Here is a 26,758-nt window from a genome sequence, read left to right as displayed (position 1 = left end):
CCATTATAAAGCAGAAATGTGCAATATCTACTACTGTGATACCCATAATAGAATAAATTTTCAGAAGCAGAAAAGAGACCACAGATAATTTTAGTGTTGTTTGCTGTTACTACAGACATACACCAGTCATTTGCACCAGAGCTGAAGGAAAACTGTTAGATCATGGTTCACACCCTACAGATGGAATAAACCATCTTCTCATGAACTTCATAGATATTAAAAAGATTATATCATCTGAGATCCATCCCCAAAAGCTACCAATTACACAAAATACACCCTGAACTAACTTTGGGGTATCTTTTGAAAGTGTCACTGGAAATGCTGCATGGAAAGAGAGAGTTGTGCTTCCAGCTGCTTATAGCAGTTCTAGCAAAGAACTTTTCTACTTAGAATAATCGCACACACCAAAATAATCTTGAAATACCACTTAGTTTTTATTTCTCATTTAGAATAAACTACATAAAAAGTCAGGCCTTTGTATGTTCTACAAACAATACCTCAAAAAAATACTATAAATTAGAATATTCACCTAACAACTTATCTAACTTGGAAGAGGATGAAACAAAGAATTCACTCTCCGGGCAGGGTAGTTAAATCTGCTTTGTACTCATAAATACAACAGAAAAAGTTTAAAAGTTTGTCTGTAGGGAGAAAGTTTATACAGACTGATAACTCTGAAATTTCTCTGAAATCTGATCAAGCCAATTTCTCACTAATATATCAAATGTGACAGCTACAAACCATTCAAGAAAAGCAAAAGTTTCTCTGAATTTTTTTAATTTCGGGTAAAGAGCACAAGATGATATATACCAAAAAGTCTAGGCTGATCTCAGATGATCCCACAAGTGCACTCTCCCAAAATTCACAGATTCATAGAATGGCTTGGGTTGGAAGGGCCCTAATGATCATCCAGTTCCAACCCCCTGCCATGGGCAGAGACACCTCTCTCTAGACCAGGTTGCTCATAGCCCTATCCAGACTGGCCTTGGACACTGCCAGGGATAGGGCATCCACAGCTTCTCTTGGCAACCTGCTCCTGTGCCTCACCATCTTCACCGTAAAGAGCTTCTTTCTAATAGCTGACCTAAAGCTACACTCTTTCAGTTTGAAGTCATTCCCCCTAATCCTATCACCACATGGCATTATAAAAAGTCCCTCTCCAGCAATCCTGTACCTTCAGATACTGGGAGGTAGTGGTAGTGACTTCTCTCCCTAAAATTGTTCCTATTATATCCAAAAACTACTTTCTTCTTTTTTTTTTTTTTTTTTTTCTCTAGGATCTCATCATGGGAAAAAAAATTGAAGAGGAATTCTATGACTTGCCAATCCCATCACTCCCAGTCATGCAAGTCAGTGGCCAGACACTTTTCATTTAGCAAGTAACAACTGGTAGTACAAATTAAATCCGCAAAATTGTAGTACTCCCCAGCTATACAATTAAAAAGCTCATAAATTTTCTCAAGCCAGAAATGGTCTTAGGTACTTCAATACTGATTACTATTTTAGAATTTTGAATAGCCCAAGACATAGGGCAAAGGGGAGGCATTAGGAAAGAAAAATACATTTGTGAACTCCAGGAAGGGTCAAAACTTCCCACAAGTGCTAGAACAGGTAAGACCAGAAGACACAGAAAAATAATGACTGGGAAAAGCTCACATTTTGAAGTAGAAAAGTTACTGCTTTCCACAGATATTCTGAAAATAAGGTGACATCAGGATTACCTTAACCAAATATAACCATGACAAACAATAAGACCTTCACTGACCAGTGCAGCTACAGATCCAGATAGCATCAAACCCAGCTGACTTGAGTTTTCTCAGAGCTGGATACCTATTGTTAGATCTACATCCTTCCTATGTAAGGTGAAAAGGAGTTGAGGGGAAGCAGAGGAAATCATGGGACTTGCCCTGAACAGGAAATTCATGGCCTGGGTCAGAAGTTATCTGGGGCCTCAGCTGTCACTGCTGTCCCACAAGACACAAAATTAAGTCTGTATTTTCCTAAGCATGTCCTTGCCATCATCCAGGCTCTTTGGGGTGGGTCTCGTCCCTCATTTACTGGGTTTCCAGTGGTGCCTTTGACCAGAGAGAGGGTCTTATTCATAGTACACTTAATCTGCTACTAGCTGCAAGGAATTTGTTTCTTCTTTTGTTTATTTTTAAAATTTCTTTACTGCAGGATGACATAATTTGAGCAAGGAATGGAAATCAGTCTATTTGTATACAAATCCTGAGCATGAAGAAGCAACTACAAGATCTTTCGGAATGGGTCTGGGGACTCGCCAAGTTTCAGACATGAGAAGTGTCTAGCTCAGCCCTTGCAGGCTGTGGCAGCTGGTGCACCTGGAGAAAGAGGCTTAGGTACATCAGTGGTTTTAACTGTTAAAAACTACAGCATCATCTGGCTGATAATCACCCCTGGAGAGTGCTCAGGATATTTGCTGTCCCAAAGCATGGTCAGTTAAAGTTTTCTCCTCCATAGAAAAATGTTCCACAGGTGCTCTGGCAATCAATTCCAGTGCTTGACCACCTAGTCAATAAAAACTTTCCTTCTGTTTTTGTGGAACTGCATTTCAATGTGTGCCCACTGCCTCTTTTTCTCTGCCACTGGGCACCACTGAGAATGGCTGGTTTCACCTTCTTTACTCCCCCACCAGGTAGTTAAAGACACGGATAGGATGCCCCTGAGTCAGTAACAATGCTGCTCCTTGCTCTCCTGAGCTGAAATGACTGTGGACTCAGCAGCTCAGACAGGCTTCGAGATACCTGGCTTTCAAGACAGTCCCATAACTTCAGCCACCATCAGTGACTTTCACCTTTCCAGTGTTGCTAGCTTGTCTCTGAATGAAGAGTAGGATGTTCTCCACAAACTTCACAAGTAAACTGGTGTTGCAATAAGAGAGTTTGTATTATTCACACAGCACACATAATAAAATTACTTGATACAACAGACAACAGACTTGATACAACAGAAGACACCCAAAATTTTATTGCCTTGTCAGATGTAAAAATTTATTTATGCTATTTATCAAGTGTTTAAATTTACACAAAAGACAAACACTTTAACTTCAGGTCCAATTGTTCACCAGTAAGCCCTACATCAGAATACCCTTGACACGTCCAAGGACAATTTTTACAAGACGCTTAGAACAGCAGAATATCATAAATAATGGCCAACTTCACAAGCCTGAGGGTCACTACCTCATCACTATTTCTCTGCTGAGCATAACCCACAGAATAGAGGAAGCCTTAAAGCCATTTTAATCCCCAAACACTATCACTACTGCACTCAAGAGCATTTAAATCACACTGCCCTGCATTAATAACACCAAACATTACAGCTAATCTTCAAGATTTATCACAGCTTCCCCTAACAAAATGACTTTTCTTTTAAACATTACAAGAGAACTGTGCATCAGAACTGCGAAATACACAATCATCCATTTGGCTTGGTTTTACATTAAAATAATATCGGTCATCTATTTGTTAACTTGAACTCTTGTGTCATACTCCTTACCCCCTCCCTTCTCACTTAGGAAACTACACTAGACCAGGCAGTTTAATTGTAGCACTGAGGTAGCATATTTTAATTGAACAGAGTAATACATTTGATATTGTGCCTCCTCTCCTTTAAAGCACAAAAAAAATCCCCACAGTTTTTCAACATCTTTGGAGAAGACAGGCATATAGTCCATTTCCAACAGTCACTCTATTCTGAATTCAAAGCACAAAGCATCTCTGAATGGTAGATACATTATACCAGCTTGAATGAATGAGAACATATACAAGAAGAAGAAAATATGTCAGTTTTATTAGAACTAGGGTTACATTTTAGCCCTATGGCACCTATTGTTCCCTATTATGAAATGCATCTTTACAGTCCCTGAAATTTAATTTCAAAGACAAGGATCTTGAAAAAAAGCAGCTGTGCCACTATTCTAAATGATTTTCACTCTGTTGTCAGAGTCACATAATTGCAACAAAACCAGATGAAATCAACAGACCTAATATAAAGTCACCAGGAATTAACATGTGTATACTAAAAGAATCAAAGTTAAGGCAGAAGGTATGACTTAATGAACTGAGAGCACTTTTCATTCACTTAGAAGTTAAAGCTGAGATAGTCTTAAAAATAATTAAAGAAAAACCAACACCAAAAACCAAACAAACAAAAACAATGACCCAAAACCAAACAACCAACAAAACAAACCCCCCAAAACAACAACAACAAAAAAAACCCCACCACTGCAAGAGTAGAATCCTAATTTCCTAACAAATTGAGAGTAACAGTATCTCAGCTTTGCCCTTCTGGCTAAAAGCTTTAAAAGACTAAGCTGAAGTCAAGCTGTACTCAAGACTGCAGCCTTAACTTCTAGACTGTTTATTAAAGTAACTCTTACAGACACACCTGTGTATTTAGAGGGAATAATAAACAGTGATCCTAAAGAACAGGAGTAATTTCCGGCTCTGCATACCATGCTTGTACACATAGCCTTGTAAAACTCTGCTGAATGGTACACAATCCTAACCCAGCCCCAGGCTGGATCTTTGAATTCCTCCCTCCAACTTTCACACAGGAAAGCAAAAAATTTTACTGCAGTTACAGTCCCTTCAGTCAGCTGAATGCATAGGGGAAATTGGGTTTTAACACATTGGGAAGCAGCATGAGAATGTAACTGAGCTGACTGATAAATAAACTCCCAAGGAAACACCTAAACAGATGAAGGAAAAATGCTTAAGTTGTAATGACCAATTGAAGCTGTTTATGAAGGCATTGATGTTAATTTTTCAAGTAACCCAAAATGCACTCCAACACCTGTTATTAAAAACTTAAGGCTTTTATGAATACCCTCTTACATACAAAAGGAGTATTAAACAGAAGGAACTTGTTTACAGTAAATACAAACATCTGAAAAAACTCTGAAACCTGTTTATACAAATACTAATAAATTCTTTAATATTTTGTACAACTAGAAGGTGCACAGATTGGCATTCAAGCAGTCAATGCTGGCAAACATCTGTCAGACAATAACATGATTTACTTGGATAACAATATAGTTTAAAATGCCATAAATTAAAAAATAAGTTAGTTCACATTTTTTTCCCCCAGATTTTATGTACATCTTAGTCTTTAATGAGATCGTGCAGCCTTCTTCAGAAGCTCGAGGTCTTTCCGACGGCTTTTAGTTACTCTGGCACAGCCATACTCTTCCAGTTGCAGAGGGATATACTTTTCTATCTGAACAAGCCCATGCCCAGCAGGACTGGTAAACAGCTTAATCCAGGATGGCTTTATGTTTCCTCTGAAGCCCAGAAAGGCCAAGCTTCCTGTGATAGAAAAAGCTCAGCATTACCAAACCAGCCAAGCTCACTGCAGCACAATATGGGACTGCTTAGGTAGGAAAAGTCACATTCCCCCAAAATTCCTTCTCCCACATTTTTCAGGGCATTAATCCACTCTCAGTTTTACATGCACCTCACTAGGTGCAAATAATGATTTGCAATTTCCTTTCTCAATACTTAGTATTAAATACCCTGAAATCTTAATTTGAAAACACAGCTAACTGGACAGTTATAAAGTGGGCTTTCTCAACCACAGCTTGTGGCATCACTCTGAACAGATGAGAAACCTATAAACTCATCATCCCTCAAAATACCAATAGCGTCTCATTTCTAGCTTCGTGTTATTTTAGAACAGGAAATACTAGGCAGGAACAGGAGACTGCTTGAAGACAGATCTGCTGTGTGAGGCACAAAATACAAGCTTTAGGAAAAAAGCCTGGAACTCCTTTTGCATGATCCACAGGCACAAAGAACTGCTAGTTACTTCTCTGTTTGCAACAAGCTTCACACAATGGGATAAAGGGGTTTTCTGCCCCATCTGCTGAAGAGCTGCCCACCTCCCCTCTCAACAAGAGCTGACAGACAGCAGCCACACCAGTGCAAACTGGCAACCACCCTGCACCAGCTGCATCCTTCTCACACACCCCATGAGAAACCCACCATGCCAACATAAACACAAAGACTGAGGCGGTGTCAAAGAAATGTGCAACATTTCCACCAACCGTTGCTCTGAAGATAAGGTGGTTTCGCTGTCCCCAGGGACATTAAGGCTTCAGCTAAATTATTAGGAATTGCTACATCACCTCTTGTGCTCAGTAGAATGATAGACCTAGAACAGGAACAGCACAGACACAGCAGCTGTTGTAACACATTTTTTATAATTCTGTTGTAAACACCTATTTTTTAATATTCTGCTATACTCCTTTACAGCTAGCTGCCCTCAGAGTCCAATTCCTTATGAGTACTTTTGACATGGAAATAGTCAACCCTTTCTGAAAGCAGTACTTAGAATTTCTTGGTTTTAAACTGACTTTAACTTCAAAATCATTAGAAAGTGTTATTTAACTGTTTAGTGTCTTGTATCAAAAAAATCAAGTTTAGATATTGATCCAAAATTAGAAAACTAAAATGCGGATTATTTTCTAACATTAACTCTTTATTTAGTGGTATCTTCTCCCTATATGGAGCGAACAGTATATCTTTCACATAGTCCTTGCCACTGTCCTTATTAAACAAAAAGTTATTCTTGTTTTAAGCAAAGCAGATGATGTTACATGATGTTTTGTTTAAAAAAATTATTTTTGAGGAAAAAGACAACACCAGAAAAATTTTAGGTGTTCAAAATCTGCTTGGTTTTCTTAAATAAGGCTACACTGTCCAATAAATTGCTCCTATATTTTTCCTTTGGCCTGAACTGAGACATATGTTTTGCTCACTTTCAGTGCTCATGTATCATTACCTATTCATCATTATTTAAATCCTTGTCAGAGAGCAGAGCTACAGCTTGCAGGGCACACTGGAAATGAGTGGTCATTGCACATACCTTTGTGGAATTCCAGATTTTAAATATCCATCAACATGCCTAATGTCTACTCCAGAAAATAATTTGTTTCCCAACACTGTGCCAGTGCAGGCATCTACTACAACAATAAGTATTCCATTACCCTTGAAGGAAAACATGGTTTCATTGACCTGAATGGGAAGAAAAAGAGAGAGAAAAAGAAGTTAATATGAATCAAACAGCAATTCTACTGCACTCAGTGTTAATCAATCTTACTCTAGTTTAGACACAGTCATTTCCTTACAAATGCTTCCTTCTCCCTAGCATCTCTTCAGTTTTCCCCTTGAAAGGACACTGCTTAATAGGACTTCTGAAATTGCATGGGAGTCTTAAGCCTGCAGCTTCTATAGGAATATTGCACATTCCAGGTGACTTTACTAGCTGCCTCAGTCACAGTTCCTGCTTTGGGAAGCTAAAATTCAGATACTCCCTGTACTCCTTGAGAGCAATACAGTTAACTGATCCCTGCTGCAGGCTAGTTCCAGCCCAGTTTCCTCCTAGTGCTTACCTCTTTTGGATATGGCACACACATTCCTGAAGAAGTTTGCAGCTGCAAAGGTTAAGCTGCTCAGCTGCCATTTGTCTACCCGGACAAGTGAAAGTTCAGCCAGGCCAACAATGACACTGCAGAATGTAAGGCATGTGCAGACTAAGCTCTGGGATGGGAGCGTATCTGCAAATGGTGTTTCACCATCACGTGCAAGTCTACTTCAGCATCTGAATAGAAAAGTCAAACTAAACTACTTTTTATACAGTATCACGTCACTGAGCTTATGTGGGCCACATCAGAACAAATACAGACATCTACTGATTCTTTAGCAATTGCCATTTAGAGGACTTTAGCAAAGCTTAATGGCTTGTGTGACCCATCCCACGTTTTACTAATCTGCTTGCACAAGAACAATTTCAACAAATTGGATTTAACTGAGAAATCGCTAGGTTATGTTACTTCCAAAACCAGCTAAAAATGTATACCCAAACAGATTTAAACATGAAGCTGAACATTTTAAACTCTAATGGGAACATTTTTCTCTTCAGCAGGTAAGATTCAAATATGAAATGAAGCTTTGAAGCCTCACTTTCTGATGTTTAAACATAAGCTTTTTGACTTGTTTTTTTAAACAACAAACCAATCTTTTCATTCAAGTGAAGAAAACTGAGGTCTGCATTATGTAGAACTGTACAACTGTTATAATACAAACTGCTGTAGTGATATTTAAGAAGAAAACCATAAAGAACACTTACATATATAAATGCTTTCTGACCTCTGCTTAACTCTTTTTCATCAGCTGAATTGATCTGCACAAGGAGGTAGTTTTTGTGAGGGTCACTGGTGAATACCATCTGGATATCAAACAAAACAGTAAAGTACACATATTAACATTTCTTCAACACTTTTTGATGCCAGTTTACAACACACAGCCCAAGTTCCAAAGCAAATGCATCCATTTGTCAGTGGCATTATTTATGGTACTAGTAATCCTAACAAATATAATGATACATAGTGTAACCTATTTTATCTCTTAATTTCAGTAATTTTCTCAGCTTGTGTAGCTGAGATAATTTCAAATTCATGCCAATAAATAAAGATCCAAACAGAAAGAAGGTTTGCCATGCACATGTCTGCAGCAAAGCTCTCCATGTAGCACAGACAACACTGTAGTGCAAGACATCAATCCACCTATGTCCCTTTTCTGCAGCACTTAGAACAAGAGTTGCACAAAAGAAGAAAGAAAGCCCTGAAACCTTTGTACTACAGAAAGGACTCCAACCTCTCAAGGAGTCCAAGAAGATTAACCAGCTGACCACTGCAATTTGGTAGGTGCAGTGTTCTGTGCTGAAAGACTGAAATTTGGACTTGAAATTGAGTAGACAGCATCACCAGTTCTACAGCTCATGGAAGTTTTTGTTTATTTTATTTTACCTGAGTTGTGCCACATTTTGTACATGGTACAGTAGTTTTTTCTGGCATCTGCTTTATGACGGTTGGTACTTGGTAGTACTTTGGGTAAGCTTTTGCCATGCAATTACTTATCCCTTTTGATGAATCTTTGGTCACAATCTTGATCCTTTCACATCCCTGAGATGAGCAATAACTGTGACCATCCCTATTATATTTGGCTTGAAGAAATAAAAACAGTAATCTACACAAAAAGGGGAAAAATAATCTATATTAAGCGGTGAAATATAGATATTTATATTCAGTCTTAGCAGCTATATTTCATGATTTTCAGAAGCAGACAAAATACAGTATTCACTTTTGCACCATTATCCAAGGGTTTCAAAATATTTAGAGTTCACTAGAGTTAGAAAATATCTAACAACTTATCTAAAATTCCCCACAATTAAAGGAGACATCAATATAAATGTAGATGCTTCAGAAAGAAGAACCAGTCCTCAGATCAGTGGCTTGCAGAAACAAAAACCAAATTGCAGAGCATGACTTTTTTCCTTGCTCATAGTTCTTTGCAGACATGCAGCAGAAACATTCAGTTTCACCCACCAGCACTGAACAAGATAGTTGTGCTACTTCAAACGCTTGGTAATGTAATTTAGGGTGTAGTGGTCAATAATATTCACAGAAGACTGGCAGGTTTTTTATTACATTTTAGACTGTTACCAGAGCAGCTCTTACACAAAGTAACATAAACGTCTGTTCTACATTAATTTGTGTTTTTACTACAGACAGGCACAGTAGCAGGTAACCGAAAAAATAAGTAAGAAAACAAATTATAAATTTAGAACCAATATTTGTAAGACTTGAAAGAAATGTATATAGGATATAATTTAATGGAAGTTGACCACATCTAAAACCTCTCAGAAGAATCTTAGAGGCCTCTGTGAGAAGTACTTTTGAAAGAGAACCTAGGACTTTTAAGTTCTTTTGAGATGGCTGAAAACAAATTAGGATTTTCAAAAAACATAATTTTTAAATGTTGGAAGGGAAAGCTTCTTGGAAATTCCTAGAATTTTCAGTTTAACAGGAAAACAGTTAATTTCTCTGAAGACTAAGAAATTAAATCCCAAAAGGCACTGCTCTGCAGCACACCAGAGATGATATCTTCCCCAGACCTATGGAGTAGGAAATAACTTTGGCAACTGTGGTGCTCTTGAAAAGTATTTCAATTACAATGATGGTAGTTTGGAGATTTAAAGACACATAAATATTCTTCCAAAGGGTTCTGGGGTCCTTCTCAACAGCTTCCCTTGTATGCAGATGTCTCAACCAGTTGCTTTTAGCCCTATCAAACTGGACATTTCAAGGTTAAACAACATCTTCCAGTAGAGTCAAATGACAAGAGTTACCCAGTACTGTTGTCAAAGTAAAACCTCTTGTCCGATCGATTCTTTTCAAGCTCCATCATTGAAGATACAGGCATGTAGCGCTCCACCTTGCTTGACAGAGCAGATGACCGCCTTTGAAAGGTTTCCAATACTATAAGAAAATCTGTCTTGGGCTGGTAACAAAGACCAACACGAATCCAGTCATTCCTAAAACCAAAATAAAATGTATCAGTCCTTGTAGGAACAGTTTAGGTGTCAATACCTGCAAACAAATCACTCCAAAAAGAGAGAAACAGGAACAAAAAAAGCTCCTAAACCCTCACCAGATGATCAAATCTGCACAGTCTTTCATTAAATGTTTTAGTAACTCCGATTCTCTCAGGATATATTTGATTATATACTTCAGAGATATCTAGGAAGTTTATCTGCCAACAAAAAGTATGATAAGCTATTCAACTGCAATTCTGCTTGACTTCACTATTGTTGCATTTTCTTCTCCAAAAATTTTTTTCTTAAAAATACTGTACTGGAAAAGCGTTTAAACTCAGGTGCAGGTCTGTTGTTTAATCCCTTACATTTCATACATTACATTACTATTTGTGATTATGAAAAAACATCCCAAACCCAGGCTCTGGTCTTCCAGATGGCTGCAAACTCATGCACAGTAATTTTGCAGGACAGAACTTCAGTATTGCCTTATGGATCAAAGCCACAAAAGAAAATAAACATACTTGTTGAAGTTAATGAGATACAGATAGGTGACATTTGGAGCTTTTCCATTCCAGTGTATTGTATAGCCCTTTTGGAGCATCACCACTGGCTGGTATTGCTGAAAGGCAGCTGCTCTCTGATTAATACCTCGAAGAACCATGGGATTGGCTGGATATTCATCTCGGACAATAGTCATGGAAAGATTCTGTCCATTCCAGGTTTGGACATAAACCTATATGATATTTAAGAGGGTGAAAATTGGAAGATTTAGTCTCTTTGTAAAAGAAAATGAAAGAGAAGCACAGTGAGTACATTATTAACGAAAATGCTGCGATTTGATGTTCTGAGTTATGTAATACACAAGTCTCTCCTGAATAAAAGTCCTATTAAAATACCTATTATAGATTTTTCCCATTTTACAGACAAAAAAGTGTATGGAGGAGAAAAAAATACAGCTAAAACACCTGGCCACACAGAGAAAGAGCCAGAATGGGAATCCACTCAGTGAAAATAAAGCAGACAGACCTTGCGTGGAAGAAGACACCTTCAAGACAAAGATATTTAGCAGATAAAGCTGCAGCATCGAACTCTTGGCAAACTCATTTAGTTTTATCTTGCAGCATACGATACTGTACCCTCAGTCTGCTGAGAGGAAGCGTGATACATACAAAACTGGCTGAAGTATTTTTAGAAGTCAAAAAATTTTGAAATAGAAAGACAAGCAATTTTGCATATCTTACACTACCTGACTTCACAAGTAGTTCATATTATAGATTTACACCAAACAGAAAGTCAAAAGTACTAGCCTGTGCATAGTTCCCACTGCAAATCACTCCACTCCATTCTGTGATGTTAATGCATCTGGGGTGTTGAATCAAGTAATTATCCATTCGGCCCACATAGGTATCCCTGTAATTAGTGACTGAACCATCTAGATCATGAAATATTGAGTTCTTGTCACCATCCAGATCTCCTTCTTCAAACCAGGGACCAGGCTTTCCAAAGAAGGCTTTCAAAGAAACCTGATGACAACAATAAAAGTTTTTGTTTTTCCTGAGTTGAAACACAGACTAACATTTGCACATGTGCAGACACACTGGTATTTTTCATAGCTGATTAAAAACTTGACAGCAAAAATGGCAGATTCTTGGAAAACAGACATGCTGGGTTTTAGCAATAGGCTCGGGCCAGCTCTTGCTTCTGAACAGTGTTAAATTTGCTGCAGAAAATTTGTTACTAAGGAATATACCAAATGTTACAACATTTTAAAAAAAATTATTTTCAGTTTTACCATAAGCCATGAATCATTTAGTGTAACATATTCTACATCTTTGTTGGTATTGGTTTTTTTGCTCAGGAGATGAAGGATATCTGTGTGACCTCCCGCCAGGAGATAAACTCTGAAGTAGGCGTGTGTAGAAGGGATGACCTACAGTCCTTGTCTGCATATGTTAAATATAAGAAAATAAAAACATTTGCAAGACTTAAGGAAAACTTGTCATAAACTTACGTTTGGACCAAACTTCACAAGAGAAATGTTATTTTTTGGAGTCATCTGCCATGGATTTTTCATCAAGAATCCAACTGCACTGGTAAATCTGTCTGGAGTTGGCATGAAGTTTTTAAATGTGCACTTGGTAAGGTGAACAGGTCCATCATAAATCTGAAAGCCTCTGATTGGAAATGTCCTGTTGATTCAAGCAAATATTTATACCATCCTGTAACAAAACTCATGATACACTTGAATCTGTGTCAAATACATTTCCTCTCACAGAAATCAATAAAGCAATAATTAGACAATGACCCACAAGATAGATTTTAGTAAAGGAAATATGGTTTCTGCACTTCTCCCGTGAGTCAAAAAATCCCCTACTCCTAAATTTTCCTGTTAGCAGAGCTATCCATGTCCATTTGCAAATGTGCCCCTTTTTCAATATGAGAAATATAGCAGAAAACTAATACCACCTGCTCTTTGATTGATCATGGCAACTGGAAATGCCTGCAGACTGGAGGAAAGCAAATGTTACTTCTAACTTGAGGAACACCCAGAGAATGACAGGCTTAGCTTGATCCCCAGGAAGATGATGGTGCAGCTAATCCTAGACACCATTTCTAGGTGCCTGAAGGATTGGAAAGTCATCAGGAATCATCAGCATGGATTCACCAAGGAGAGGCTGATGAACTTCTGTGATTAAATTACTGGCCTGGTAGAGCAGTGGGAGAGCAGTGGACACGGTCTACCAAAACCACAATAAGATCTTTTGACACTGTGACATGTAAGATCCTCATGAAGTATGGGCAGGATGAGAGGACAAACAGCTGGGCCCAGAAAGTGATGTCACAATGTCTACTCGGAGACTGATAACTGGAGATGTACCCCAGGGGTCAACACCAAGTCCAGCCTTGTTCATTATCTCCATGAGTGATCTGTATGATTAGGCCAAGATCAGTCTGTGGGCCAGGTTTGCAGAGGGCACAACACAGAGGGCAGCAGCTGATGCAGCAGAGCGTTGTGCCACCACCCAGACAGGAGAAATGGTAGATGGGAACTTCATGAAGTTTAACGTGGGGAAATGCAAAGTCTTGCACATTGGGAGCAGCAACCCTCTGTGCAAGTGAAAAGGACTCATGGGTCCTAGTGGAAGCCAAATTAACAATAAGCCAAACAGTATGCCCTTGCCACAAAGAGGCAAAAGGTATCCAAGCTGCACTGTGAGAAGTGTTACCACCAAAATGAGGGAAGTGATACTTCCCATTTTTTCAGCACTGGTGAAGCAACAAGTAGGGTGCTTGTCCCCAGTACAAGGCAGATACGGAGGTACTGGAAAGTGCAGCAAAGAGCCACAAAGATGATTAAGCTCCTGGAGCATTTCTCATGGGAAGAAACACTAGGAGACATGTTCAGCCTGGAGCAGAAAAGCCCTTTTTCCTTTGGCAGGAATCTCAATGTGTATCTGAAGTGAGGGTGCAAAGAAGATGAAGCCAGGCTATTCCCAGTGACAAGACCAGGAGCAATGCACAAGATGAAAAATAGGAAGTCCCTGCTAAACAATAGGAGAAACATTTTCACTGGCTGAGCACTGGCACAGGTTGCCCAGGAAAGCTGTGGAGAATCCACCCTTGGAGATATAGTAAAGACACCTGAATGTTGTCCTGGAACAGGAGCCCTAGGTGACAGTTCTTGAGCAGGGGAGTTAAGATGACCTTCAGAGGCCCCATCCAGCCTCAGTTACATGACTCCACTCAAGACTGAATATCTCATATCACCACCACATTAACTTCTCCTCTTTAAATGGCTAAACAGCAAAAAACTAGGGTGGCCAGAGCCCACATCACCCTTTGTCCTACTTGTCCAAGGATGTGTGGGGACAACCAGGAGCCATGTGGCCATGGCCAAGACATTGTCCTACTTGATACCATATTGCATCATGGCTAGGAGTTGGGGGAAGGGACTTTCATTTCCTGAAGGGAGAGCGTTTCTTCTTCTGGGGAAGCAGTGGGGTAACACTGGTCCTGACCAGAGAGAATACTTTGGGGTGTTGATAGTCTCTTGGCCATCTTGTTCTTTGTCTTGGAGGTCATCCAGTGCCAGGTTGAGTGGTGAGCAATTTTTTGTACATAAATCACCTTTGTTTTATATACTTTTGTTATTAGTATTGTTGCAATTACTGTTAATATTATTAATCTTATTGTTTCTAGTACACTGTTCGTGTCTCAGCTTGAGATCTCTGTCTTTTGTCTCTCTCTCTCTCCTGAGAAGGTGGGGAAAGGGGACTGGCTACACGGGGCTCAATTTCCAGCTGAACTTAAACCAAAACAGTCTTCTTTCCTATTCTATGGCAACAGGAGGACTTTATGCTATGTTAAACAAGCATCAGTGCAAGTCAAAGAGAAAAGAGAAGAATCATGGTCACAGATTGTGGTTTGTCACAGATTGCAGTCTCTAGTCCCAACTGATGTCTGAAATCCTTTTACCTGAAAGCTCTCTTCTAGACTGAAATACTTTTTAAGATTTAATTTAAGTAGGATAACTTAAATTGCTATAGAATTAAGCAATCTGTGGAAGTATCAGATGAACCTGCTTCAGCAAAAAGGTGAGAGTGACTCAGCGGCACAGACAGCATTAAAAAGAAAAAGAGAGCATCACTTTCAATGGAGTCTTAATCTCTGATAGCTCAACCAAGAAGGGTCTTTACATCTGAGAGAATTATTCTCATATTTCTACTTCCTTCATTCATGACATACTTACCGATTTCTAGGCAATGTGCGTGTCTTGTTGTCTATTCCTCCAGTTCCCACATATTTATTTTGTCCACCTTGAAACCCATAATTCTTGCTCTCACCTATGAACAGCGATTCTGATACTTCCTGGCTGGCACCTTCATCATTTGGGAAGCTCCCATCACTATCAAAGTACATCAGAGATAAGTCTTTAGTCATGACTCCCAGCAGATGATTATATCAAGGCATAGCTCTACTTTTACTTCTGTAAAAATCCTCCTCAAGCAAAGCAGTAGACTTCAAGTACAATACACAAAACAATAGATTTAATCATTAACATGAATAGAGACTAACTCACTGAAATGTTCAGCAGAGCCAAACATTAAAATTTCTAACTCCCTTTGAAGTGCAGCACCTTTTTATTTACAGCCCACTTTTCCAATCCTAGAACAAGTTTGTTGTAATCTAAATAGCAGCAATTTCAGCTCACTACCTAAGTTACTCGGTATTTTTCATTAGAAAGAGAATCTACCCCTACTAAATGCTCAACCCCTTTCTTTTCCATTACTCACTTTCAGCTATTCAGGAAGAAAATAAAATACTGCCTAAGGAATCATACAGTACCAAGAATACCTGGATAAATATAACCCTTCTGGTAAAGAGGCAGCAAACTGTGGTGTAAACCAAGCACAGGCTGAACTAAAGTGTAAACTTAGGCAGCTGTGCCAGTTTACAGCACCTATAACATCATCTGCACGACTGGAAATACAACCAGGCCCCAAACAGAAACCACAGCCTTATGAAAGCATACCTATTAATTTTAATAGATGCATGTAGATTTTCTAAGCTTCTATGTAAGGAAGCACAGAAATTATTAACAAAGTACTCACCTAGCAAATGTCAAACCTATTCCATTGTCTGCAAACCTACAAGAAAGCCCAAAACATCAGGGTTTTTTTCTGAATTATCCTACAACTGACTAATGTAAGCACACATGAAAAATGCAATGAAAAATCTTGAGTTTTTCTATTAATGGAACTTAAAACCACCACACAGTTAACTTTTCTAAAGCATTGTTGTTAAAAAGTAGTAGAATAATTTTCCACACATCTTAAGCAGGACTGAAGAGCTTCAAGGAGACAACAGAAATTCTAGTCTAAATTTACTGTCTCTACCAACTCTTAAGCTTCTTTTTATGATAGTTTTTTTCCTGTGTAAGGCAGGTTCTCATCTAATCACATATAAACTTGAATATTTGAAGTTGTGAGCCAGTATGGAAGCTAATCATACTGAGAAATTCCTAAAATCAACCATCAATCCTCTCCTATAATCCTGTTGTAATGCACTTTCATAAACAAAGCTTCAGGGTAAACTTCTTAACAGCATGCAGCTGTTTGCTTCCAAATACCTACCCAGAGTTCTGAATGAGGATATCCCCTCCCCTGACCCAGGCTCCATGATCATTGTTTTTGAAAGAGATTAATCTGTCAATCAGGGCAGCAACTCGGGGCTTTTCAGGGTCTGCATCTTGATGAGGTCGAAACCTGGCAGAGACAAACACTCAGTACAAGAAAACTTTTTATTTCACAGGTGCCATGTATGTTGCACTGAGTAAACTTGAAAGATAAACATTCATCTGATGGGCAAATTCCACTCTGCTTCATGTTTGGAGTGAAAGAAACTAAAAGCAGTTACATCTCCGGCCCTCTAGCACTAGAAAAGTCTCTTTGGGGTTTAATGAAGCAGGAACATGAAATGTCTCTTTTCCAGTAATTCTCACAGACTCTTGCTCACTCTCTCTCTAAGCTTCTTTAGCTGCCTTTAGCCACCCTTTGTCACCTTTTTCTTTCTGCCCTCCCTATTTGTAGTGAAGCATTAATGTCAAAGTTTGATGAAGGGAATTATAAGCTCCTTGGAAGGACACACAGGGCTGACACAAGTTACGCAAGAACAGTCTGAACATTTGTCCAACTAGTCCTTCAGATGTTTCAAACTCTTCTGACATACAGCAGTGCTGCTTCTTTGGGCAGGCCTGAGATTTTTTTATTGCATTGCTACCAAGATGGTCCTCTGCAGTACATTATGGCTAGAATCTAGTTTAAGTAGTAGGAAGAAACAGTCTGATTAAGAACTGGTGACATTTTCACTTGATTACCCCCCAGGACCCCAGACAAAAGGCAATACATTTTAAAAAAATTGCAATTAGGCATTTTGAGTGGGTAAAGATACCTATCTGCTATCCCAATCACCTAATACTCTTTTGTTCAGATTTGCATCTGTCCCCTCCCTATCAAAGGGAAAAAGGGGAAGATAGGTAAATGTTATGTTTTGATAGTCCCAGTCTTCACAATTAACATTTGAATTCCTCCAGTCTGGTTCCATGTGTAATGACTGGGGACCTCAAACAGTTATGCAGTGCCTCATTCCTTTTATTTCTGCTGTGAAACATGCAGTTTCATGCACTGAGTTTCTTGCATCCTCAACACACTACAGGCTCTCAGAGGGCATCTTGCCCTTCTCAAGCTCCTCATGATTACCTGTTATGACTGAGGTAAACCACAGAAATTATATGGGCTTTCTGTCAAAAAATGGAACTAGTAGGCTCTTTTCCAAATTACAAAGTATTGAGTATCACAAAAAAAAATTTGGAACTTTCCTCTTGGCATCTGTAGCAGTCACTTAAATGTCCTTGTCTAAAACACAGGTCAGTTGACAATAATTTTCAGTGCTTATAAGTATAAGCACTGTTGACATAATAAAATGTTGACAGATAACAGTTATCCAATATTTATTTAACCACTATCCCAGGCTATTTTATTTGAAGTTCAGGAGAAGACTAACCAGGCACAGTATAGCTTGGAACTTTCCTAGACTCTCCATTACTTTCTTTCACTTTGTAAACTGAAGAAAATGTGGTTGATTGTACCACCTCTGTAAAGAGCCTTCAGTAGAACTGTACCACTGAGCTACGACTCCCAAGTCTAGAAGGAACAGCAGAAACATTCAGCAGTGGGAAAGGTGAGTGGATGCACTACTGAAACCTTTTTTTATCAACTAGTTAAAACTCAGTTATAAATCAAAAGATCAGATTTTAAAGGAATATTTTTCTATTAGCAGCAATTCCAGAGAACATTTTAAGCATGACAGTAAAGCATGTTTAAAACAACATCTTCTAAGATGGAAACTATACTGACCAAAAGCTTAGAAGAAACCCAAATCCTTTAAGAGACACCATCTCTGTTGTTCCCAAAACAGATTAATAAATCAGGGAAAAGAATGCATATGAGCTTAATGTTTGGTTATAATTTATAAATTATTTTATTGTTCTAAAAGGATTTTTCCCCATGTGACTGTAAGAGCAGTCTCAAAACTTTGCTGTTTTTCACTCACTTGAAAGAAAATATCCTTTACCTTGCATTGTTGTCCAAACAAAGATATTCTCTGGGATCATCAGCACTAGCATTAGTTGTTTTTACACCCTTATCAATGAACAAACCAGCCTGAAATAAGCAAAGAAAGAAATTTCATACTATCCAAAATGAAAGATAGATTAAAAATTAAATTTTAAAATTTTAAGCATTGCATTCCATACACATATTAGAAACTCTTAGAACTTTCAGTTTAGCTTCAACTGGCATATTGTCTAAAGGAAAACTAGCTAATTAATATAAAAAACCAGTCTGTGCTAAAAGAAAAGGAATTATCTGTGATTTATAAAAAAAAAAAAGGTAATGGAAAATGATCAAAGTTCACTTCAGATTTCTTTCACAAGATGTATTTGAGGTTTTCCATTTATTACCACATGCTGTTCTGGAAAATCTGGAAGCCAATCTTGCGGCGAGTTCAAATTATTGTCATAAATGGAAAAGAAAAACCCAAAACACACTGTGAAAAATACTTTGCATTTCACTTTAATTTAAACTACCTTTACTACTGAAGTATATTTGGTCCAAGCAGTAATAAGCTTGAAACTTAATAATCCAGTATGAAATAAATTACTTGAGAAAATAAAAGCATGAGGAAGCATTTGTGCTCTTTTACCTGAATTACACAGAAATACCTGTGACTACTTTCACCTTGGATCCAAGTTATGATTAGAACTGAGTCTTATACACAAGCAGATTCTCTGACCTGCTAGTGGAGTTCTCTTTCAACATGGAATTTTAGCACACAAATTGTTACCCCTATTTAAAGATGATAGTAACTATACAGGTGGAAGTATTTTCTTCACAATGCACTTTTGTATTCAGGATGTTCCAATTCCAATCTGAACAAAATGCCCTACAATCCCAAACACAGTGATAACAAAACTTCCATCAAACATTTCTTAGTATCCAGACAGCTGCCAGGCAAAATCAGTTTCACTCAGAAAAAAAAAAGAATAATCGATAAAGATTCTATGAGGTTTCAATAGCTAAACTATGAGAATCTCCCACAGCAACCAAACACAAATAAGTGTTTATTTAGAGTTAGGTAGCTTTGTAAATGTCATTATATTTATAAATACACACAGCAACTAGATTCCAAATACTGTAAGGACACCAGCTGAAGTGAAGCTTTAGCTGAGATGTAGAAAAGATTTGAAAGTCATACTAACACAACACTCCTCAATAACTGTAGGCTGAGAAGTCTGTAAGAAAACTGTTGCAAATAAGTGAGCTCCTGAAGGCAACATTGAAGCTTAATATCTAGCCAGAGGCTGTCACCATGTGCAAACACTTGAGACTCAGAAAAGTAAGTTGTAGCTACTGCAGCAAGCTATGAGCTGAATCACTACTATAATAAACTTTGATTCTTCAAGGGTCAGCTTTCTTTGGAGTAGGAAATAAAACTGTAAAAAGTAGCATCTGAAATACTACTTCTGAAAAAAGTAGTTTATTAGAAGTATTAACTGATTTTAGTAGTTTACACCTTATGAGGATCTGAAACAGTGAATACTCAAGATGTAGCTAGAAAACACACCCATGATGATTATACATTGTTCTACAGTACAGTTCAAACACAGCACAAAAATCTTTCTCCTACCCAGCTTATAATGAGAACAGACAAGTTTTAATATAAAATACTGAGAAATAAAAACTTCAGATTTTTTTAATAGCATACTACATTACCTTAAAATTAGAATGAACCCTGTTGTTATAGAAGATTCCTAGGGGTGTAAGCTCTGATTTGGTTTCAATGCCTAAACTATGAGAATCTCCTGTAGCAACTCTGTGGAACAAATACCAAATTCCAGCATCCTGCAAATAATAAGAGGAAAATATTACTTATAAGTGATTCTGATACTATTATTGGTGCTGATATAAATTTTAAAATAAAGTCTCCAAACAACAATTTAATCATTGAAAGAGTGTGATTTTGCAAATAGGGCTAAATTCTAGTGGACAGTATCAACTAAAAAGTGTTTTGCTTCTCAGTAAAGCCATTCAACACCACATATTTAAGATGTTATAATATTTCAAAGTAGAAAAGTGTCCAAGTTTATGTAACTTCTGCTTTTCAGTTATGTAATCCAACACACTAGATTTTCTTTTACTAGCAGATAATACTATTCACAGTAAGATATGCAAAAATCATTTCTCCTGTCCTTACTGTTCCAGTCTGTTAAGGCTGGTTCATAAAACTTTAAATGGCACAACCAAAAAAGCCCTCAAGAGCTTTCAGAAGACAGGAAAAAAAAACACATCAAGAAATCTGGCTATTACGGGGCACTGTGCCAATGACATGCAGTAATAATTTTAGTATCTGTTCATTTTCTATACTTTAATATCTCTGCTCATAACCTGGATTTATCTGCTAAATAAGACCCACAAAATTTTGCTTTTAGCTCCATTTGCATTCACAAGAGGTGGCATCATGACAACATCTGTATTGCAAACACCTACAGACATCAAAACTTTTGCCTGACCATAAGTTGTGTGCCCTTAAAAAATAATAAAAAAGGCACATTAAAGGATTAAAAGGTAGCTAAAGAAACACTGAGTGCTTCATGTCACAAACAAAGTCATCAACCTTTTCAAGAAACATGGATAAAGCCAATTCACCCTGGCTTAAAAGATTTTATGCTTTTCACGCCAAGAATATAGTAATTTTCCAATGAGTGCTGGAAATTCTAGTTTACAGTAACGCTCCCATCCCAGTGTGTAATGATGATGCACTGACATTTCTGGTGATTAACCATTACAAAGCAAATATGGATGTTCCATTAATAAAAATACCAAAATCTTACCTCACATATAATTAAGTACAGCTCTGTGCTTGGCAGACTCAAATTTTATCCAAAACACCCCCTGATGCTTGAAAAATAAGACTTAGATAAACTTAAAAGCTTGCTAAACATCTGCAAGCATTCAGAAACCTAAATAAGGTTGGGGATTTTTTCTCTTCTCTCTCATACACACCAAAAAGAAAGAAACATCTACTGCCTATACAGCCTTACAATAGGCTTCACTGCATAATTAAGGACCTGGGGGAGGAAAGGAATTATTTGGCCGTGAATTGCTCTAATTCATAACAGCAAAAGCTCTATAGGGCAGAGTCTGTATAAATACAGTCAAATTATTCTATTCCTGAAACAATAAGCTGTGGTCCCTTTATACTAAAGTGCTTACATCCATGCAAGGGATCTGTATCAGAGTGGCTAGACTTTGTTACAGACAAATGCTTGCTCCAGCCAGGAACATCCTGCTAACAAAAAGATGTAACATCTGCTGGGATGAGCTAGACAGGCAGAAAAAGACCTTGCAGATCTTAAGCACCAGATCAAAGAAGCAAAGAAGCTGTTTAACTTAGCCTGCACTGCCTAAACTAGATATATTACATTAAGCAGGCAAAATGTTAAGACATTGAGTTGGACAGAAAAGAACTGGTTTAATTTGGGAGGTGAGTCCAGATTCCTCCTAATGGTAGACAGTCAAGTAGAAAATAAACAGAAATAAACCCACTACAATAAAGGCAACAAGAATTAGATCACACAAAAAACAGAACAAAATTTTCTGATTTTTTTTTATACTCCAGATATTTCAACTCAGCTAAGTATTTTGAATTCTATTCTATTTATTAATAAGTCACCTGTTAATAAATAAATCATTTATTTATGTAAGTGTTATCAGGTATAGATAAATATTATCTGTGGCTAAAAATACGCAGGCTCATAGTCTTCCAACACTAGAGCCTTTGCAACATCAATAACCTTTCCTGTTTTCCATTTCCATTGATTTCTTCATAAAAATCCAATTAAAAACTTTACATATCTCAGCCTCTCATCCAATACAGAACAGACTCCAGCCCTCCCTCCTCCACAGTATGTACAGATCTTTCTATCACAGGCAGCTATGACAAGATATTTGCACAAGGTTCAGAACAAGCAAAAACATATCAACAGTCCCTGGCTGGAAACAATTGACTAACCACTGACAGAAAAGAAGTGGTTTAGCTGTTTCTTATGCAACGAACACCCTTTTATAATAATTTTTCATTCCATTGACTACAGCTCTTGCAGAGCTGTCACTAAACTCATGACAACCTAATAGAAAATACAGTAGACTTAATATGAAATGCACGAATTCCATGAAAATAAAAGGATTTCTTCATAGACACTACTACATTTCTACACTGTCAGGTCTATTAAATTCAAAGAAGAGATCTCCTCTGTTGCAGCCACAACAAATATTTTTGGCATCACTTAAATGCACCACTAGACATACCCTGCACTTTCAGTGCCAATATGCTGCCAAACATAAAATGATTCATATATAAAAAAGAAAAATATATGTATATCTGGCAGTGTAAATGTTACAGGTTTTACAAATGCCAGTGACATAACCAGTTTGTCTTTAATGACACCCATATGCCTTACCTGTGAGCCTGCTGCTGCATTATTTATAAGATGATTGTTGGGATGAGAAATCCAGAATGTTGAAACAGCCCTGAAATATTATTCAGAAACAAGTTACTACAGAAAACCTCTATCTCCAACAGAAATAACTTCCCTTTTTAACATCCACATCAGAAAAGTCTAAACTGATGAAGTAACTACTTCACATTCAAAATACAAATCAAAAAACCTCCCACACTGGAAGTCAAAATGCCTTTTTATTTTTTAGTTCAGTACACAGTATTGTGTTTAATATTGTGCAGAGATCCCATGCAATGTTAAACTGTTTTAAGAAGCTTTCAAAATAAACAAGTAGTATTCAGAAAAAATAGTGGTGACAACCTGAGAATATGCATATATTTATGCAGTAGTGAAGATATTCAACAGACTTTTAAAGTCCCTAGTATCACAAGAAATAACAATATTCCTATAATATAATATTCCATTTTTTTTCTTTAATAGAAGACTACACGTTAATTTTTGTTGCTATTTTTTAAATACCATTACTACGTGAACTACATTCATTAAATTATAGACAAAAATGTTTCCATCTGTATTTTGTTAAGAGACCGTTTTTGGTGGGTTTTACTTTTTCATCATGACATACTCACATGCAGTCTGTGGCTGGCACTGGGACATAACTTCCATACACCTTATCCCTAATCCCAATACACATGCTGCTGTTTCTGTCTGTAGGTAGAAGAGTCCCTGGTTTTGTGACTAGCCCAAGGTTGTGGAACAAAGTATTCCTCTGCTCAATGCCATCTTCTATGAAGAAACAGTGACCTAGTGTGTCGTAGCCAATGGTGTCCTTTATCTGTAGAAATGCAAGTTCATTATGTCAGTAGTAACAGCATTTACTGAGATTTATTTGACAAATACCATCTAGTTTTACTATCTTGGCACAGCTGCAGAGTGAAGTGTCAGTATCAGCAGATACTCAGAAGATTCAAGCACATAGTTTTATTCATCCCTTACAAACACACTTCTGTGTCTGTGGAATTTAGCTGTCTTACAGCTGTCATACAGTTAGCTCCTCTAAGAATCTGAAAAAACAGAATGGTGAGAACTGCTAAATTACTGCTTGCAGTAATTTATTTATCCACTGAAATAAGAAAACCATTGCTGAGCATTGGATTTGCAGAAGGGATGGGATTATTTTGTCATCTAAATGTTCTTTGTAATATTTATTCAAACATAATATGTTTTACTCTCCATGTACCTACCAGTAAACCATTAGTTGCATGAACAGTCACACATCTGGAAAAACAGTGATGAATGGAAAGACCTTCCAGGTAAGTTTTAAAAGTATATCCTCCTTTTTCATCCACATCTCCACAGAGGTGAAAGTGAACAGGGTAACTTCCAATCTGCTGCTGGCCCATTTGCTTCAATTCCACATAGGAAAGGTGAACAGATGTAAAATTCTTCAAAATCTAAAAAAAAAAAAAAAATGAAGTCCAGAGTGAATAACCAATTTGCTTTTTAACCAATGGAAATTTTAAGTTAATACATCATCTACCCCAGATGTACAGAATCTAGATGTACACAGTTGCCACAGGCCAATACAATAAAAGTTAGAACAAATGTTACTGTCTTTCTCTACAAGATGCCTTAAAAAAACTGTATCCTTCATAGATAAGTTCAAAATGTAAATCTCCATGTGGCTACAACAGAGGAATTTTCACCAGACATACTGCCACACTTTACTGTTTGGTCTTTACCAGGTGGCACATTAAATATTCTTACATGTACTCTCTAACCAAGCAGAAGTCACCTACATCTGGGTGTGTCTGTAATGAAGCTGCATCAGCACAGTCCACCTGGGAGAGGCTTAGCTGAATAAAAAACACAAAATAATGCAGATTCAAAGGAACTTGTTGAGATACCTTGTCCAGTTGAGAGCTTGGTGCTGGGTCAGCTTCATAAGACAGCTGCTCATTGCTTAGAGAATACCTCCAGTCACAGAGACGCTCATGATGTCAATTGGTTTCATTTTCCCAGTGTACGAGCATTATTTGCCTTCTTTAAGCCTGGTCCCATTGCCTCTTATCCTACTGCTGTGCACCTCCAAGTGCTGGAGGCCACTCTGAACCTCCACCAGTGCCTGAAGACAGCAGCAAGACCCCTCCTCTCAGCTCCCTGTCACTTATCATCACACACTGCCACACCACCTTTCCTGGACACACCCCAGTGCATCTACGTTTTCATTGCAATGAGAACCCAAAACTGGACACTGCACTTCAGAGAAATGTCTTTACTAAAGAATATATGAAATTATCCTCACAATCATGCAAGTTCACAGTAAAGTTATTGGGTACGAAGTAAAGTCATAATTGGGTTGTACTAGAAATGCAGGAAAGAGAAAGTATTTTCTTCCACCGACTCTGCTATAAAAGCATAAACAAGTACAACAGCTGAACTGCAAGGAACCAACCTGAGTTAAAAATCAAACAAAAAAAACCAGAAACCAAACCGAAACAAACGCTACTTATTTTTATTTTTTTTTAAATTTCATTTCATTAATTTACTTGTACTGAGTATTTATCAAAAATACCAATTTTCATAGAGAAATCAATATTTTTTTTTCCTCCTCTTATAATTGAATTCTTAGGGTTTGCATACCTAACATATAGAGGGATGGTAAAAACCTGATCTTTTAGGCATCCCAAATCTCTAGCTCTTACTACTGAAAAGCACCACAACTGCAAGCCAGTGTCTCTCGTTACTGGCACTAAGCCCCCTTTAAGGCTACTGAACTAGTGACCAGTAGGAAATATAGATGTTCAAAAGCTATTACATTTCTTAATGTCTAGGATCCCTCTGCTTGAGCATGTAAGAATAAATGTAATAAACCAAAAATACTTTCAGTGCTGAAATCTAGATCTGGCAGCAGAAACCACTCAATCTCCTGGGAACAATTTCACTTTGATGAGTCAAAATGTTTGTTTTCTCTTCTACCTTCCAGACAACTGAAGGTCTGCCTATGTACACTTCTGTGGCAATCAAGGTCACACTTAGCAAGATTCACAGCTCGTCATTATCTTCTTTCATTACATTATCTTGATTGCGCCTACCTTCTTCCACAAAACAAAAGCTGCCAACATAGTAAGAAAGGGCTTATTTTCTTTACCACTATTATGGTCACTGCTATGAAATTAAAAGCTGTATCAAAATACAGTAGAAAGAGATTTAAACTTGATGACCACATAATGAGTACATATATATTTGCAATTAAAATTTGAGGCCTCAGACTTCTCTAGCATCACTGAAGCACTGCTGCTCAAATCTTTCATCTAAAAATGTAAGTGAACCCAAGTTTAAATACTAGTTTCTAGAACACTCCTTCTTCTCAGCTTTGTTTATAATTATAATACAAGAAATTTGAAGCAGTTTCCTTTATATAACCTTAGTACTTGCATATTTTTAAGAAACTAAATATAAAACCCCATAGTACTTGTCAGTTTCTTCCCCCTCTCTGCCTCTCTAGTGCTCAGGTTCAGACGGGAAAACTGAATTAGGATTCAGTGTTCATCACCTTTGTACCTGGGGAGGTACAAAGACAATGAAAGGAAGGAAGAGAAATACAGGGGAGATCAAGCTTTATTCTGTAATGTTATAGGATGCATATGCATGGATGTCACTTGTTTAATCCCTGCCATACAATGTCACAATACCTGCTAAACGTTTCTAGAACAGTTTATGCATTATATCCCTTCCTTCAATTCTGCAGACTAAGACTTAAGGAGTTAAATCTAATCT

The 26,758-nt window shown here is 37.6% G+C and overlaps 1 protein-coding gene across 2 annotated transcripts in view; it reads right to left on the bottom strand.

The window, feature by feature from the left end:
• Positions 1 to 2,883: 2,883 nt before the first annotated feature.
• Positions 2,884 to 26,758, bottom strand: part of CEMIP2 (cell migration inducing hyaluronidase 2) — a 50,768-nt gene continuing 26,893 nt past the window's right edge. The window contains exons 8-24 of one of the 2 annotated variants that reach the window (XM_005530356.3): positions 24,223 to 24,432; positions 23,608 to 23,813; positions 22,979 to 23,048; positions 20,232 to 20,360; positions 18,532 to 18,620; positions 16,533 to 16,664; positions 16,011 to 16,046; positions 15,149 to 15,304; positions 12,410 to 12,587; positions 11,706 to 11,921; positions 10,920 to 11,131; positions 10,210 to 10,395; positions 8,828 to 9,047; positions 8,149 to 8,247; positions 6,886 to 7,034; positions 6,065 to 6,171; positions 2,884 to 5,327 (exon numbers count right to left, since the gene is read on the bottom strand). In XM_005530356.3, the coding sequence (XP_005530413.2) occupies positions 5,131 to 5,327; positions 6,065 to 6,171; positions 6,886 to 7,034; positions 8,149 to 8,247; positions 8,828 to 9,047; positions 10,210 to 10,395; positions 10,920 to 11,131; positions 11,706 to 11,921; positions 12,410 to 12,587; positions 15,149 to 15,304; positions 16,011 to 16,046; positions 16,533 to 16,664; positions 18,532 to 18,620; positions 20,232 to 20,360; positions 22,979 to 23,048; positions 23,608 to 23,813; positions 24,223 to 24,432 (2,592 nt within the window). In that variant the 3' untranslated portion in view covers positions 2,884 to 5,130. Of the gene's footprint in view, positions 5,328 to 6,064; positions 6,172 to 6,885; positions 7,035 to 8,148; positions 8,248 to 8,827; positions 9,048 to 10,209; positions 10,396 to 10,919; positions 11,132 to 11,705; positions 11,922 to 12,409; positions 12,588 to 15,148; positions 15,305 to 16,010; positions 16,047 to 16,532; positions 16,665 to 18,531; positions 18,621 to 20,231; positions 20,361 to 22,978; positions 23,049 to 23,607; positions 23,814 to 24,222; positions 24,433 to 26,758 lie in introns of those variants that run through there. The other variant, XM_088054347.1, reaches the window with a different exon arrangement.

Source organism: Pseudopodoces humilis, chromosome 4, assembly GCF_049639895.1.
Source record: "Pseudopodoces humilis isolate 2021_Gansu_Grassland_sample_001 chromosome 4, ASM4963989v1, whole genome shotgun sequence".
NCBI classification, from domain to species: domain Eukaryota; kingdom Metazoa; phylum Chordata; class Aves; order Passeriformes; family Paridae; genus Pseudopodoces; species Pseudopodoces humilis.
This window is presented reverse-complemented; position numbering and strand designations above follow the sequence as displayed.